This window comes from Cnephaeus nilssonii, assembly GCF_951640355.1.
Source record: "Cnephaeus nilssonii genome assembly, chromosome: 4".
Classification (NCBI taxonomy): Eukaryota; Metazoa; Chordata; class Mammalia; order Chiroptera; family Vespertilionidae; genus Cnephaeus; species Cnephaeus nilssonii.
The window spans coordinates 43,133,153-43,148,546 of record NC_137075.1 but is presented as its reverse complement, the minus strand read 5'-3'; the positions used below and the strand labels follow the sequence as shown (position 1 = coordinate 43,148,546).

Genomic DNA, 15,394 nt, shown 5'->3' with positions numbered 1-15,394 from the left:
CAGCCTGGCAGGAACTTCCGGCTCCGATTGCTTGGGTCTTATGCGGCTTGAGTGGGGCCCGCGGAGCCGGGATGGTTCTGCTGGAGAGTGAGCAGGTGAGCCGGGGCTGGCCCGCCGGGGGGGGGGGGGGGGGGGGGGGGGGGGCGGGGTGCAGTCGGGGCTTAGCTGGGGGCCGCTGTCTCCTCCGGCGGGTGGGAGTGGGGCTGGACGCGGCGGGGACTGGGGCTGCTTGACGGGGCCTGGTTTGTTGTGTTCCAGTTCCTGACGGAGCTGACCCGGCTCTTCCAGAAGTGCCGGCTGTCGGGCAGTGTGTTCATCACCCTGAAGAAGTGTAAGCAGCTGTCCACGCGGCCGGGCCGGGAGGAGCGGGGAGGCCGAGCGGTGCCCCAGCCTGGGTGCCCGATGTCTGGGAACCCCGAGTCAGCCCCCGACTCATCCCCGCCTTCCCTTACGTTCCTCCACCGGGTGCGGGGCACATTCAGGGCAGAGGGACCGAAGACTATCGGGGTGCGGCCCGCAGCGCTTAGCAACTTAAGCCGGTCCGGGTTCCAGGGGGGCCTGGACGTCACGGCTCTCTCTTCTCCTTGTCCAGGATCCCAGACCCCACCGCTGATAGTGGAAGTAGCAAGTCGTTTTCCAGGTTTTGGCCAAACTTGAGACAATGGCGGATAAGGTGGTTAACAGAACTAGAGCAGTGCAGGTGGATTAGGGGTCCTCTTCTATTCCTTCCCTACTTATTAGCTTTTTACCTACCTCTTAACAACGTCTGTGGCTGTGGTCACCAGGGTGCATTTTTCTTGCAGACGATGGCCGAACTAAACCCATTCCAAGGAAAGGTTCAGTGGAGGGCTTTGAGCCCTCGGACAACAAGTGTCTGTTAAGAGCTACTGATGGGAAAAAGAAGATTAGCACAGTGGTGAGTTGGGTTCGTAACACTACAGTTTTGGAGTTTAAAAAGACTTAACTGAGCAGGTGGCATATCTGAACCAGATTTTGTTTTATTTTTAAAGGAAACATTTATTTTTCGTTGATTTCAGAGAGGAACGGAGAGGGAGAGGAACATCAATAATGAGAGAATTATTGATCGTCTGCCTCCTGGGGATGGGGCCCACAACCCCGGCATGTGCCCTTGACTGGAACGCGGGACCTTTCAGGCCGCAGGCCAACGCTCTATCCACTGAGCCAAACCGGCTAGGGCTACTTTATTTTTTAAAGAATAGTTGATTTTTACAGAGGAAGGGAGAAGAGAGAAACATTGAAGGGAGAATGCAACATCGATAGGCTGCCTCCAGCACAACCCCTACTAGGGATAAGCCTGCAACCCAGGTGGAACCAGCATCTTTCAGTGCACTAGACATTGCCCAACGGAGCTACACCGTCCAGGGCTTGTTTTTGTTTTAAATGAGGGGTCGTTACTGTGTAGCTCCCCAGCTGTTTGGGGATCAGTGCATTTTTTTTTTCCTCTTTTTAAAAATCCTCACCCGAGGATATGTTTTTATTGATTTGAGAGAGGGAGAGAGAAACATTGATCAGTTATCTCCCATTCATGCCCCGACTGGGGATTGAACCTGCAACCTAGGTATGAGCCCTGACTGGGAATCGAACCCATAACCTCTTGGTGTATAGGATGGCACTCCAACCAACTGAGCCACCTGGCCAGGGTTGGATCAGGGCTTTCTTTTATTACCTTTGTAATAGAAAACCCAAGAGCAAAATTAAAATGAAGGTGGAAGTCAAACACTTGTTCTGCTGAGAGTTTTGTAGAAATAAAATTAGCATGTTGGTCCTTACAGTAGCATTGTAAGGAGCAGTGAATGTGTGATTACTTATGCCCTTAGCTTACTGTGCTGGCCCTTCCATGACCAACTTCTTGTCACCAGATGATGCTTTTAAGCTAATTATTCCTTTTCTTTGTGGTTCGCATAGTAAGCATGTAGCTATATGTAGACTTGGTACTTGAGAGAGTATAAATTTAGTCCAGAGCTCTAGTGTTGCCTTTCAAGGTGGAGGTTGAATATGGCTTGAAAGGGAACACTAGAGCTCTGGACTAAATTTATACTCTCAAGTACCAAGAGACTCCCTGGGTTCTGAATGAATACAGACATTCCTCTTTTTATTACGCATTGCTTTATTATGCTGCCAGATGTTTATTACCAATTAAGGCAAGGCCCTCCACGGGCAAAAAGGCTGTGACTTGCTTTGTTGTGATAATCGCTTTACTGTGGTGGTCTGGAACCAAACTCACAATGTTTGAGATATGCCTGTACTTCCTTATTCTGCTGGGACAGAACCAGACTGCCCGCCCCCCCCGCCCTCCCCCCCCCCCCCCCCCGTTTCCAGGCACATCAGTATATGATATTCGTGAGCTTGATGACCATAATTAGTTGGTGCCTCCCTTTACCAGTTATCTCGAGGACATTTACAGTAAAGCTTATGGGGTTCTAAAAAATAAAGTTGGGTATCACGAAATAAGAAAACCCAAAGAATTTTTAGAGGTAGGATTTCTTGTGGTAGCTTGCATTTTGCTTAAATTGGCGTGAATTAAAGGAAAATAGGTTTAAAATAAGATGGGGAATAGTTTAAATGTATCCTGCAGAAAAGATTAGTACTTAGTCCTTTGATATCTCAGAACCCAGGGAGAAAAAGTTGATGCCATGTATGCAAGAGATTTCAATAGTGGTGAGAAGCACGGCTTCTTCAGGAACATAATTCTGCCTCTTTCCCATCATGGCACAAGTCTCATGTGGAAGGAAAAAAGCCCAAATTTTGCTTGTTCCCAGGCAGAGGAGAGTGAAGTAGGAAGAGAGCCTGTACTGTATCATGACCTCTGAGACTGAGAAGGAATATTTTAGCGACTAGGATGCTGTCTTCGTGAGGCTTGGAGTTCTTATCTAGGCTGCGGCAGGGGATTACTGTATGGGTACTAGGGGTGACCATTTTCCCCTCCTCTTTTCCAGGTGAGCTCCAAAGAAGTGAATAAGTTTCAGATGGTGAGTTTCTGCTATTCCCTCTGTCCCTTTCTCAGGGCAAGTCAGCATAACGTTGAGCACTGGGTGAACATTGATATTTAGGTTCACTGCTCTCCTATGATGTTTTACCAGTAGTTTATGAATAAGAGCTGCCAGGCTATGAACTTTACTTTCAACACTGATACTGTCTTCCTTTTAAGTTTTTATAAGCTAGATTTTGCCATTTTAGGCTTCAGATATGCTCTGCCTATAGTAAAGTTGAACAAGAAGTTGCCTATGTTTATCTGTTTTTGCTTAAAAAAAAGTGCAACTCACAGTGGGTGAGCGTTGCAGAAGCTGCTAAAATGTGAGTGTTCTCCTCTTACACCATTTTCCTTCAGGAAAAGTGTCCATGGTGTTACTTGCTTTATCAGGTAGACTTTCTGATTTGGCCACACTAAAGCCATTATGGAAACGGAGCAGCTGCCCCACCAATTGTAGCTCTTCCCACTAAGGTCGTGCTCTGTGTCTTTTAGGCTTATTCAAACCTACTGAGAGCAAACATGGATGGGCTGAAGAAGAGAGACAAAAAGAGCAAGAGTAAGAAGAGCAAAGCAGCACAGTGAAGGCTCCAGATTCCCTGCTTTCACCAACTAACCACCACATTGCTATTTTTCCTTTTGGCCACAAAACTAGGTTTCTGTTTCCCCTACATTGTTTTCATGTGAGATTATGTTCATTTTGGACGAAGAAGAGCTGTGATGTTTACAGGGTAGTTACAAGAAGCCAGTTTATTTTAGATCTGGCTAATTGGTCTATGTTGCCTACTTGCATATTCCTGGATTTTAGTTAAAGACTCTGCAGGCATCTGTGTGAAGAACAATGCATCATTAAACCTGTCTATTTATCAGCACTGACTATCTCTTATTTATTCTTTTTCTCTCCCCATATTAATAATTCCTGGCAATAAGTACTGATGCTGGTATGATATGATTATGAATAGGCTTTAGCCCTATCTTCTAGGTCATTGGAATTGAAACCTGAAAATTTTATTAAAAGTTGTGTTAGCTCATGGGTATTCTTCCCAACTGGCTATATAATTTCTTTTTTTTTTTTAAGACTAGCTTATCGATTTTTTAGAGAGAGAGGAAGGGAAAGGGAGAGAACCATCGAAGAGAGAGTGCAACATGGATTGGCTGCCTCCTGCACGCCCCCTACCAGGGATGGAGCTCAAAACCTGGGCACATGCCCTTGACTGGATATCAAACCCAGATCCTTTGGTGCGTAGGCGAACGCTAGCCATTATGCACACCAGCCAGGGCCAGGCTATATAATTTTATCATAGTTCCTTTAGCAAATTTGAATTCTCATAGTCAAATTAGAGTTCGCTTAACCACCTTAGGATAAGCATGTTAAAAAATTAAGAATAAAGATTACAAGTTAATGATGATACTTGATTTCTTTATGCCCTTCAGTTTGGACATTTTCATGAGTTAGTCATTAGAGCTAAGGGAAGAACATGGCTGTTTTCCTGTCTTCTAGCTCCACAAAACCTTTCGTGTCAATAGATTTGCAGTTAAAAAATAAATATATGAAAGCATTTATTATATTGCAAAAGATAAATTTATATATATATTACAAATGAAAAACTTACAAAGCTCCACTTTGCGTGATAGCTTCTTAGAATGTAAAGTTAATTTAAAATTACAATGATATACAACATTTTACAGCTCCTGTCTGAACAATGTAATGGCTGTTCTCTAGAATTAAAATAAGATTCGGTAGTAGTCATCTCTGTAGCTATATAGGAATAGCACGGACACCCTGCAAAAGAAGGGAAAAGTAGGATCAGTATAATGGATAGAGAACAGGGTTAGTAAAGATTTATTTTTAGAGCACCTAACTGTAGGAGTTTTGTTTAATCAAAAACAAGATGGAAGGCTAGGCACTAACATTGCACAAGTTTACAAAAGCTGTGACTGGTAAGGGTCTGCAGTATAAGGTCCTACACAAGGAGACCACCATTCACAGGCTTTGTCATTGCCTTTTAAGCAGAAGAGAATATGAACAGCTGGCTTCTGCTATGAGGACATAAAGCAAAGTAGTCACAGCTGTTTTCTATTATTTAAACAATTTTAGGAGTTACCTGGGTGATTAAAATTTATAACTGGGATAGTTACTTCTGAGACCTTGGTTTTGTTATTGACAAGATCATGACTGTGGTTCAGTCCTGAGTTGCAGTTCTAACATAACAGCTTATCAGCCATCAAACCGCTAGACCAGTGGTCGGCAAACTGCGGTTTGCGAGCCACATGCGGCTCTTTGGCCCCTTGAGTGTGGCTCTTCCACAAAATACCACGGCCTGGGCGAGTCTATTTTGAAGAAGTGGCGTTAGAAGAAGTTTAAGTTTAAAAAATTTGGCTCCAAAAGAAATTTCAATCATTGTACTGTTGATATTTGGCTCTGTTGACTAATGAGTTTGCCGACCACTGCTCTAGATAATAAACTATGTCACTTTAAAAACCCTCCTCGAGTTTTAACCCGTTTTGAAATCTGCGGTGCCTAAGTGATAACTTACTTTTTTCCTACTTTGATGTTATAAATTTCATCACAGACTACTTTCAGGTATCTTTGTCTTTGCTTTGGCAGGCGTGACAGCAGCTGCTTCACAGTTGTGTCAAATGCCTGTTCATCAGCATCCCACTAGAAAAAATAAATGAGACTTAACAACAGGTACTAGGGTTTATTAAGTGGCTTTTTTCTGGGTCACTAATGAAAGTCCAATGCCATTCTCCCATTTAGTTATACTGACGAAATCATTAGGGCGATACTAGAACTACTGGGCAGACTGCTGGGGTTCCTCTTTGAAGCATCAGTTTTCTTTACAGCAGATCACCTTATTAGATCTGGTTAACAATACAGCAGCACAGTGTGTGCTGATCTGACTTTAGACCAATTATTTCTGCCTGTTGTCTATTTTTTGTATAATGGACATACCACCTCTGATGTGCATCCATCTGAATGGATCATAAGACAATACACTGCCAATGTAGTGGTATATGCTTATTTATAAGACAACAAAAAAATACAGTAGGAAGCGTTAGTTTTGGGGCAAAGTTCATTTTTCATCTGATTTAATCTGGATAGACAAAATATTCTTTGATATGATGTTGCAAAAGTCACCTATAGCTATGATTATAGTTAAGCATTCTTAATAGCAAAGGTTTATTCAAAATTTAAAGTTATTTGGTTATTTGATAACTACTAGCTCTGCGCACGAATCCGTGCGCCAGTAGCTCGCCAGTAGCTCGCTGCTGCCCTCCAGTAGTTCTCCGCCTGCTGCCCGCTTGTAGCTTGCTGCCCCACCCTCCTGCTGATCCAAGATCCGGTTGTTACGTGGTCGGTCGTTACACTTCACGGCGTAATGACCATTTGCATATTACATCTTTATTACATAGGATTATATAGGATTAGGGTATGTACTTGGGGGGGGGGGGGAGGGTACATAAAAAAGTACCTAAATTAAATTTTTAAAAAAAGATCTTCCATCACTTCTGCTTCTACAAATGAGCTTCCCTAGTTGGAATGAAGGTATGACATGTACAGTGGTTAAGAACATTGATTCCACTACTTTACCTAGGTTCAAATACTGGCTCTACTACTTACTAGTTGGGTGACTTCGAGTAAGATATTTAACCTCTCTACTTCTGTTCTCTGTAAAATGGTGATAACAACAGTACCTCTCTCTTGGGTTTGTTATGATTAAATGAGTTTAAAATTTGTAAAATACTTAGGACAAGGCCTGCCAGAGCCTGACACTCAATAAAAGCTCTAGTTATTTGTTAAATAATCTCTGAAATTTAAAAGAAAGTCACCAGAAAAGTATGATTCTTTAAAAATCTGATTTAGTAATACATATGTCACATAAAGGAACAATGTTACCAAATTCCTGAAACTGACAAAAAATACCTAATATCACTAAGAAAATAATACCATTTTCAGTGTTGTTGTTTTTTTGGCAAAGCTTTGGGATTTTAAAAACCACAATGCAGAAGAGTTCGTTTTGCTTACCTCTAATGATAAACACTGTAAGATCGTTTCTTTGGGTAGATCCACCTGTCAATACACACAAAAATGTACATCATCTGTCAGAGAACCCCCAGCAGCACATACTGACTTGTGATGATGGTGCCACTCTGGGTGGAGCAACATGAAAGTGGCTGGCAGAGTCCGGGATGCTATTGTCCCATAGAGCAGACTTAAGCTTTTGCACTCGGATGTCGAGTGTGACTCGATACGGTTAGCATCGGTAGCAGGAATCGAGAAAAAAAGCAAGCGAGTGCAAAGGGTTAATGAACCACTCATGGACAAGATCTCAGCCCTGGTGAACTACAGTCCTGGTTCCCACACTCTGCACTCCAGAGGTTTGACACTGCTACCCGCACTCAGTGTAGGCTTAGTGAGGCAAAGGCCTGAAACGTTTAGAAAAAGGATTTTCATTTTCACTTCAGAGGAAGGAAGTAGGAAAAACAAACACAAAACCTTCAATTGTTCTCCCCAGGTCTTTAGATTACATGAGATCCACATCAGTGATAACAGGCTTGTACCCCAATACTGCTGACACTGAGCAAAAAAGCCCTGACCTCTGAGGAAACTACTTTGACAGTGTGGACAGAGGCCATCCTCAAAATGTTAAAGAAAGTAACTTACAGCCAAAATTTCAATTTCACTGCTTTTCTGATGTAAGTTGGCAAGGGAGGTCTGAAGTCGGGTTTGTACCTAACAAAAAGAAAACATGTCAGAATTCAGAACCTGTCAAACCAAGCCATCTTCCTTGCCATTCTATGTCCTATTCCAGGAAACAATCACGTGACAAACCAAGGCCTAGAAAGGACCCCAAATATTATCCTAGAATTTGTGTTTAATCCACCTCAGAAAGATGTATGTGTATCCCATTATGATATTGGGAAATGAGATTTTGTAGCCTATCTATAATTTGTTTAATAACCCACCTAAGTTGCTTATTTCTTTATAATTCTGGAATGACACCTAGTAAAAAACTCAGTGTGGTGAAACTCATGTGGAAGCAGGGAGATTTCAGTATTAAGCTAAATTTGGAAAAAGGGGAAGGTGGTAGCAACGAGAACATGGAACTGAAATACGGTAGAAGTGAAAAATTTTAGTTTCCACCAACATCCTGAGAAATAGCCAGGAGAGCTTACAAAAGTAAGGTAACCTGATCTTCTGTATTTCAGTCTAATTACATTTCTAAAAATGACTGCGCTCCCACACTCACCCTCTTCCCAAGTGAGGCCTAGCACTGTCCATGCCGCCTTTCCTTCCGTCCCTCCCAATTGGAAAACCCTAACCTTTTCTACCGGCCTATTTCAATCCCTCAGGGACCACCTCTGTGAAGCAAATACTGACCTCTGTGTCTCCCATGTGTCTGTAATACACGCTAACACTCATATTAAATACTAGAGGCCTGATGCTCAAAATTCGTGCAAGAGTAGGCCTTCGCAGCCATGAAGGCTGCCTGGATCCCTCCCTCACAGCTGCAGCAGCTGCCTGGATCCTACGGCTGCAGCCCCGGCTTTGTCCGGAAGGACGTCTGGTCTAATTAGCATATTACGCTTTTATTATAGACTAGAGGCCGGGTGCACGAATTCGTGCATTGGTGGGGTCCCTTGGCCTGGCCGGTGATCAAGGCCCATCGGGGGCCAGCTGGCCAGGGGGAGGAACCCCAGGAGGTTGGCCGGCCGGCCCCCAGATCGGGGCCTATCAGTGGGGCTGGCCAGCATGGGGGAGGGGCCGTGGGAGGTTGGCCGGCTGGGGCAGGGGCTGTGGGAGGTTGGTGGTGGGAGCACACTGACCACCAGGGGGCAGCTCCTGCATTGAGCATCTGTACCCTGGTGGTCAGTGAGTGTCAATGCAACTGGTCGACTGGTATTCTGGTTGTTTGTAACGGTCACTTAGGCTTTTATATATGTAGATATTTAATTCAGCATTCTGTTACTTATTCACATCTATTGTTCTCCAAGCATAAAATGCATATGCTTCTAAGGTTACAAACTCTTTGAGGAGTGGGGCCATGTCCTATGTCTTTTATATTTTACATGGCACTTAGCACAGAATCAGGCAGATAGTAGATACCAAAATATATGTAAGGATATTTTTGCCTCAAGTCTTGGGATAGATCTCTTCTGCTTTGTTATTTAAAGCAAAAACAAACTCCATTTAGGCAGCCAATCAATGATTATCTCTCATCATTGATGTTTCTATCTATCTCCTTTCCTCTCTGAAATAAAAATATATTTTAAAAAAACAACAAAAAAAACCTCCACAAACTCCATCTGCCATTAGAGCCAGATGAGAAAGCTTTTGTTTAGATCCAGTAATTCTGACAGCTGCTTCTAGGGGCCCACAGTCCACACTGACGCCTCTTTGGAGGACAGATGTGGCAAAATCTTGGTGCCAGAGACATGACTGTGTTGATGAAACTTTCAGAAGCCACCAAGTTAGGGAAGTGGGAAGGAAAATATTTCCAGAACACTCGTTTATTTTCCTTTCCAGTTTCCTTCCTTTGTAGCTCACCTTAGAAAGCCCTGGACACGAACATGTACCTGAGTTTCATACCGCCGCTTAGTGCTGGCTGACAGCTTCTCCGGGGCTATCACAGTCACAGTGGGGACAACGGCTGCTCCGTGGATTTCAAACAGACCTGAAACAGAGAGAGCGTCAGACTTCACGGCCGTCTCTGGTCCTACGTTCTCTAACACCGCCAAGGGGACGGAGATATTAATAGAATCCCCTCTGGGGTGACTCAATGGGGCTAGATTATGCCTGGGCCTTGTTTTCTGTCTCTGCAACTGCCTGCAATTGCCCAGGGAGAACCCAGAACCTCAACACCCAGCCGTTTGGATGCTTCCGTCAAAACCAACAGCCTTCTCTCCTCAGGTGGGCGTGGGAAGTGACAAAAACAAAGGGAGGCAATATGAGTCACCCAAACCTCATGTACCTATGAAAAAAATAAAACATTATCTCTGAAACTAATACTTCCTTAAATTTCTCAAAGTATTTGAAATCTGATGGTGACAGAGAGTCAATACTAATAGAAATGAACCAAAAAGATCCAATTCTGTTAAAAGCCAAATATGTCTTTTGTGGACTTAATTAGGAAACTTCTTTTTCAGTAAGATAGATGTGATGAAACTACAGGCATAACTATCACCACTGTTCCTGCTTGGCTTTCATGAAAAAGAAATATATATATATATATATATATATATATATAATCATCTTTCCCCGAGGGATTTCAAAATACTTTTCTTCAATCCTGTATATGGGGAAAATTTCCAGGAAAAGTATCCACATTTAATAAATCTATACCATAAACTAAGTTGAAGAAAGATTAAACCACTTGTAAAAATAAGGTACTAAGACAAAGAATACCAGGATCAGAAGTCACCAAATGCCCAGTAATCACCAGTAATCATCTTATTATTTTCTAAGATGTGAGTTTCAAAGCACAGTGATAAATTCCATTTGGTACAATTAATTATGTATATGTTACTTAAAAATATATATATTTGATGCAACAAGGAGTTAGCCACATAGTGCTTACAGAAAACACACACATAAAAGCATTATTATGTTTAGACTGTAATTAGTAATTATACCTGAAGCATTAGAAAATGACCCCTTCAGATTTTGTACTGCGATATTATCGGAAGCTTCTCTAAAAACAACCAAACGAAAAAAATTAGAAAACAGTCAATAAGCCAAAAGCAACACAGATTACTTACAGTGAGCTATACTTAGAGTGAATCATTTTTAAATTCAATATAAAAATATTTCATAAGTATTGGTTATTAGTGAAGGAAAAACAAAAACAACTAATTTGCACTTAATTATGCTTTTAGTCAAGAGCAGGTAAAAATGATAAAGGATGTCATTTCAAATTAACAAATGTCTAAAGAAAACATTCTGATCTATTCAGCTGTTTGAAATCCTGGCTCAATATCAGAAGCTAATTTCAATGAGATGTAATGGGTGTTCTTTCCGCTCCCCTCACAATACAAGGAAACATTAGCACAGGCTGGCCGGCCCCTCCTTCATTATGGCAGCAGCCTTGGCTGTCACCCACAGAACATTTAGTAAATAAGGAGATTCTTTCAAAAGCTGTGAATGGATGTTCTTTCAAAGACTTTATAGCCTTTGCGAGACACAATAGCATTCTGTCCTGGGAAAACGGGGAAATAATCATTTGGAAGGAAAGATTTTAAACCTTTCCTGCTAAAACTAAATCCCATCTGGCCAATTAAGTGTCTTAATAGTGTTCATGTACTCACTATTAATTAGTGGACTTCTTTGTTTTCTCTTCTAAATCTGTCTTTGATTTGGATCTGCAGCCCTTAATACCTGTTAACTTCAAAAACATATTCCCTCAGAAAAAGCCTGATGATGAATTTATGCAAGCTAGGTGCAGATGGGAGGGGGCAGAGCCAGGGAGGGAGAAGAGCAAAACATTTATTTTTTATATATTTTTATTGATTTCAGAGAGGAAGGGAGAGGGGGAGAGAGAGACATCAATGATCAGATTGATCGACTGCCTCCTGCAACACAGGCATGTTCCCTTGACCAGAATTGAACCTGGGACCCTTCAGTCCACAGGCCGACACTCTATCCACTGAGCCAAACTGGCCAGGGCAAAAACATTTATTTTATATTAGCCAGGATTTCTCAGTCTTAACATTTTGAGCCACATAATTCTTTGTTTGTGGTGGGTGGTCAGTCCTGTGCACTGTAGAATGTTTAGTGGTGTTCCTGGTCTCTACTAGATACCAGTAGCATTTAATTTCTAAATGAAACTTATTGGGGTGAAATTGGTCAACATGAACTGTCACCCATCACTGTCACCCACAACATGAACTATCACCCACCACTCAGGTGTGGGTTTCTGTGTTACAAGATCTGTATATTGCACCATGTACCCACCACCCAAAGGCACCTTATATTAGGACCCCTTCTCCCCCAACTCCCTTCCCTCTGGCAACCACCACACGGCTGTTTGTGTTCATGAGTTTCAGTTTTATATCCCACATACGAATGAAATCACATGGTTCTTAGCTTTTTCTGTCTGACTTATTTCACTTAGCATAATGTTCTCAAGGTCCATCCATGTTGTTGCAAATGGCGCTATTTCATCCCTTCTCATGGCTGAGTAATATCCCATGTATATATGTACCACATCTTCTTTAGCCAGTCCTCTATCGCAGGACACTTTGGCTGTTTCCATGTCTTGTGCACCATGAATAATGCCGCAATGAACATAAGGGTGCATATATCTTTGTGAATACATGATTTTGAGTTTTTCGGGTATATACCCAGGAGTGAAATTGGTGGGTCATATGGCAGCTCTATTCTTAATTTTTTGAGGAATTGCCAGACTGCTTTCCATAATGGTTGTACCAGTCTATCAGCAGTGAATGAGGGTTCCCTTTTTCCCCAAACCTCTCCAACACTTGTTATTGCTTGTCTTGTTGATCATGGCCACTCTAACAGGGTGGTATCTCATTGTAGTTTTGATTTGCATTTCCCTAATTGCCAGTGAGGTTGAACATCTTTTCATATTGGCTGTTCGTATGTCTTCTTGAGATAGGTGTATTTTCAGGTTCTCTGCCCACTTTTGATTGGATTGTTTTTTTTTTTGGTGCTGAGTTCTTTATATGTTTTTAAAATTAAACCTCTGTTGGAGCTATGGTTTGCAAATATCATCTCCCATCTAGTTGGCTGCCTGTTTTGTTGCCAGTTTCTTTTGCAGTGTAGAAGCTTTTTAGTTTGATATAGTCCCATTCATTTATTTTTGCCTTTACTTCCCTTACCTTTGGGGTCAAGTTCATAAAATGTTCTCTATGACCCAGGTCCATAAGTTTGGTACTTATATTTTTTTCTATGTAACATTGTTTAGGTCTTTGATCCATTTTGAATTAGTTTTTGTACATGGGGACAAACTGTAATCCAGTTTTATTCATTTGCTTGTGGCTTTCCATTTTTCCCAGCACCATTTATTGAAGAGACTATCTTTACTTGCTTTGGCTATTCGGGGTCTTTTGTGGTTCTATACAAATCTGATGATTTCTTGTTCTATTTCTTTAAAAAATGGCATTGGGATTTTGATGGGGATTGCATTAAATTTGTATATTGCTTTGGGTAATATGGTCATTTTAACTATGTTGATTCTTCCAATCCATGAATACGGGTTATTTTGAGTATATCTGATCTTCATCTTCCTTTGCCAGTTCAGACCTTTCCCCCTTCCTCTTGTATGTTTTTGTTGTCACAAATTATCCCTGTTTATGCTGTAAGTTTTGGGGGATCTTACTCGTAGTGCTGTGACATGTTCTTTGTTTCAGGTAGAATAACTCCCTTGAGTATTTCTTGCAAGGAGGTTTTTTTTACATTTCAGCTTCTGTATGTATGGAAATGTCTTTATTTCCCCTTCATATTTAAAGGATAATTTTGCTGGATATATTATTTGTGACTGGTAATTTCTCTTTCAGATGTTTGAATATTTAGCTCCACTCTCTAGTTTCTGCTGAAAAGTCAAATGACATTCTAATGGGTTTTCCTCTGTAGGTTACTTCCTTCTTTTCCCTGGATGCTTTGAGAATTTTTTCTTTGTCATTAATTTTTAACAGCTTTATCACCAAGTGCCTTGGAGAGGGCCTCTTGGAGTAACTAGGTGTTCTGTTTGCTTCTTGGACTTGAGAATCTAGTTCTTTCCATAGATTTGGGAAGTTCTCATTCACTATTTGTTTTAACAGACTCTCCATTCCATGCTCCCTCTCTTCCTCCTCCGCTATGCCTATGATTCTGATATTACTTTTTCTGATTGAGTCAGGGAGTCTCGTAGCGCTCTTTCATTTTTCTTTATTCTCAGGTCTCTCTCTTCTTCCCTCTTGATTCCTATTTTCGATATCACTAGTTCTTTCCTTTAAGTGGTTGGTTCTGTTTTCTATTCTCAACAGTTTACTCTTAATCTCCTTAAATTGCCTGCTTCATTTCCAGTATTTCTGATATATTCTTTTTTAAAGTTTCAATTTCCTTGGAGAAATACTAATTTTGTTCATTGATTTGTTTTCTGAGTGCACTGAATTACTTGTCAGTACTTTCTCGCATCTCGTTGAGTATTTTCAGAACTGTAGTCTTGAAGTCTCTGTCATTTATATCACATAATTCCATGTGTTCCACCCTGCTTTTTGGGAATTATTTTGTTTTCTTTCTGGTCATCGTCATTACTGTGGTTCTTCATGGTATTTGCTGCCCTCCTTTGTTTTCGCATTTATCTCTGAAGAGGTCTTTCTACTATGTTCCAGTAGATGGCGCTGAATTGAAAGATTTTTACCGGATTTGAGCCTCATTGGCTTCCATGGGACAGTACCTCCATGCTGCTTGGGGTGGGGTTTGTTATGCCCTCACACTAATGGTGACCCCTGACCTCTGCGGGGTCCCACCCCAAGCACCTTTCCTGGGGTTCAGTCACAGAGGGAAACAGCGAACCTATTGCAACAGCTCTTGGTTTACAGATAATATGCTTCTGGAGTCAATTTCAAGGGCAGCAGGAGGCGGGTTTTGGGAGTCTAAGCAGCAGCAAGGCTCCGTGGTTTCCTTTCTTTGTTTGAAACACCACCGCCCCCGGCCCAGCAGTGGGGAGCCCCATGGCAGAACCCTATGCTCTCTTTGGGCGTCTGCTGACTCAGTCACTGTTCTCTCTCATTGCTCGTGCTCATGACTGCTCGCTGCTCCCCCTTCTATCCCGCTCCCCCCTGCCAGTTCCCTCTGTTCCTCCAGGCCCAAGGAAGTGCCTGCTACCACTGGCTTTTTCCCCTTTCCGGGGCCAGGCTGCGAGCTCCCAGCTGAGCTGCAGGGCTGCATATGCGGGCTGTCTGGCTTTCCTGCCTTCTCGTTGCCCTGTTTATTCCCAGATGCCCACCTTAGGTGTTTCAGTGTGCAGGTCTCTCAGGTGTGCATCTGTGTTGAGCAGGGACTTATTTGTTGAATTACAGATGGTTAACTTGTTGAAATGTCAGGGGGAGAGGAAAAGAAGCACCCTTACACTGACATTCCTCTGACGTCACTAGCCAGTTTTAAGGCTTTTAAAACTTACTTTATTAAATTCCTATCCAGACAGTTGAACCAATTTACATTCCCATCATGAGTATATGAGATCTCTTCACAGAATGTATTAGACAAAACACTATCAAAATTCACTGATTAACAGACCAAATAAGATAATGGCAGACAGAGTTTGGCAGCTTAGCCCTTTCAAAATGATAAAATATTCCTTGACATGTTCCGGAGAACAAATGTTGAAAGTAAGATATGACTAATCTTACACAGGGGGTCATATAATTAAACTGCTGAGTTATTCAGAAACAATAGAA

At 42.0% G+C, this 15,394-nt stretch overlaps 2 protein-coding genes across 2 annotated transcripts in view; one reads left to right on the top strand and one right to left on the bottom strand.

The window, feature by feature from the left end:
* SRP14 (signal recognition particle 14) lies at nt 1-3,861 on the top strand. The gene is made up of 5 exons (XM_079769213.1): nt 1-95; nt 259-331; nt 804-916; nt 2,958-2,990; nt 3,485-3,861. Exons 1-5 carry the CDS (start codon nt 72-74, stop codon nt 3,572-3,574), a joined length of 333 nt encoding a protein of 110 aa, XP_079625339.1. The 5' UTR covers nt 1-71; the 3' UTR covers nt 3,575-3,861.
* A 151-nt stretch (nt 3,862-4,012) lies between these two features.
* EIF2AK4 (eukaryotic translation initiation factor 2 alpha kinase 4) overlaps nt 4,013-15,394 on the bottom strand; it is a 101,591-nt gene continuing 90,209 nt past the window's right edge. Inside the window, exons 34-39 of the mRNA XM_079769207.1 lie at nt 10,628-10,686; nt 9,572-9,669; nt 7,659-7,727; nt 7,020-7,064; nt 5,527-5,651; nt 4,013-4,772 (exon numbers count right to left, since the gene is read on the bottom strand). Coding sequence (XP_079625333.1) covers nt 4,715-4,772; nt 5,527-5,651; nt 7,020-7,064; nt 7,659-7,727; nt 9,572-9,669; nt 10,628-10,686 — 454 coding nt within the window. The 3' untranslated portion in view covers nt 4,013-4,714. The remainder of the gene's footprint in view (nt 4,773-5,526; nt 5,652-7,019; nt 7,065-7,658; nt 7,728-9,571; nt 9,670-10,627; nt 10,687-15,394) is intronic.

Coding starts and splice junctions, on each gene's coding strand:
- SRP14 (XM_079769213.1), top strand. CDS start 72: ATGGTTCTGCTGGAGAGTGAGCAG. Junction 96..258: donor TTCTGCTGGAGAGTGAGCAG/GTGAGCCGGGGC, acceptor GTTGTGTTCCAG/TTCCTGACGGAGCTGACCCG. Junction 332..803: donor GTTCATCACCCTGAAGAAGT/GTAAGCAGCTGT, acceptor TTTTTCTTGCAG/ACGATGGCCGAACTAAACCC.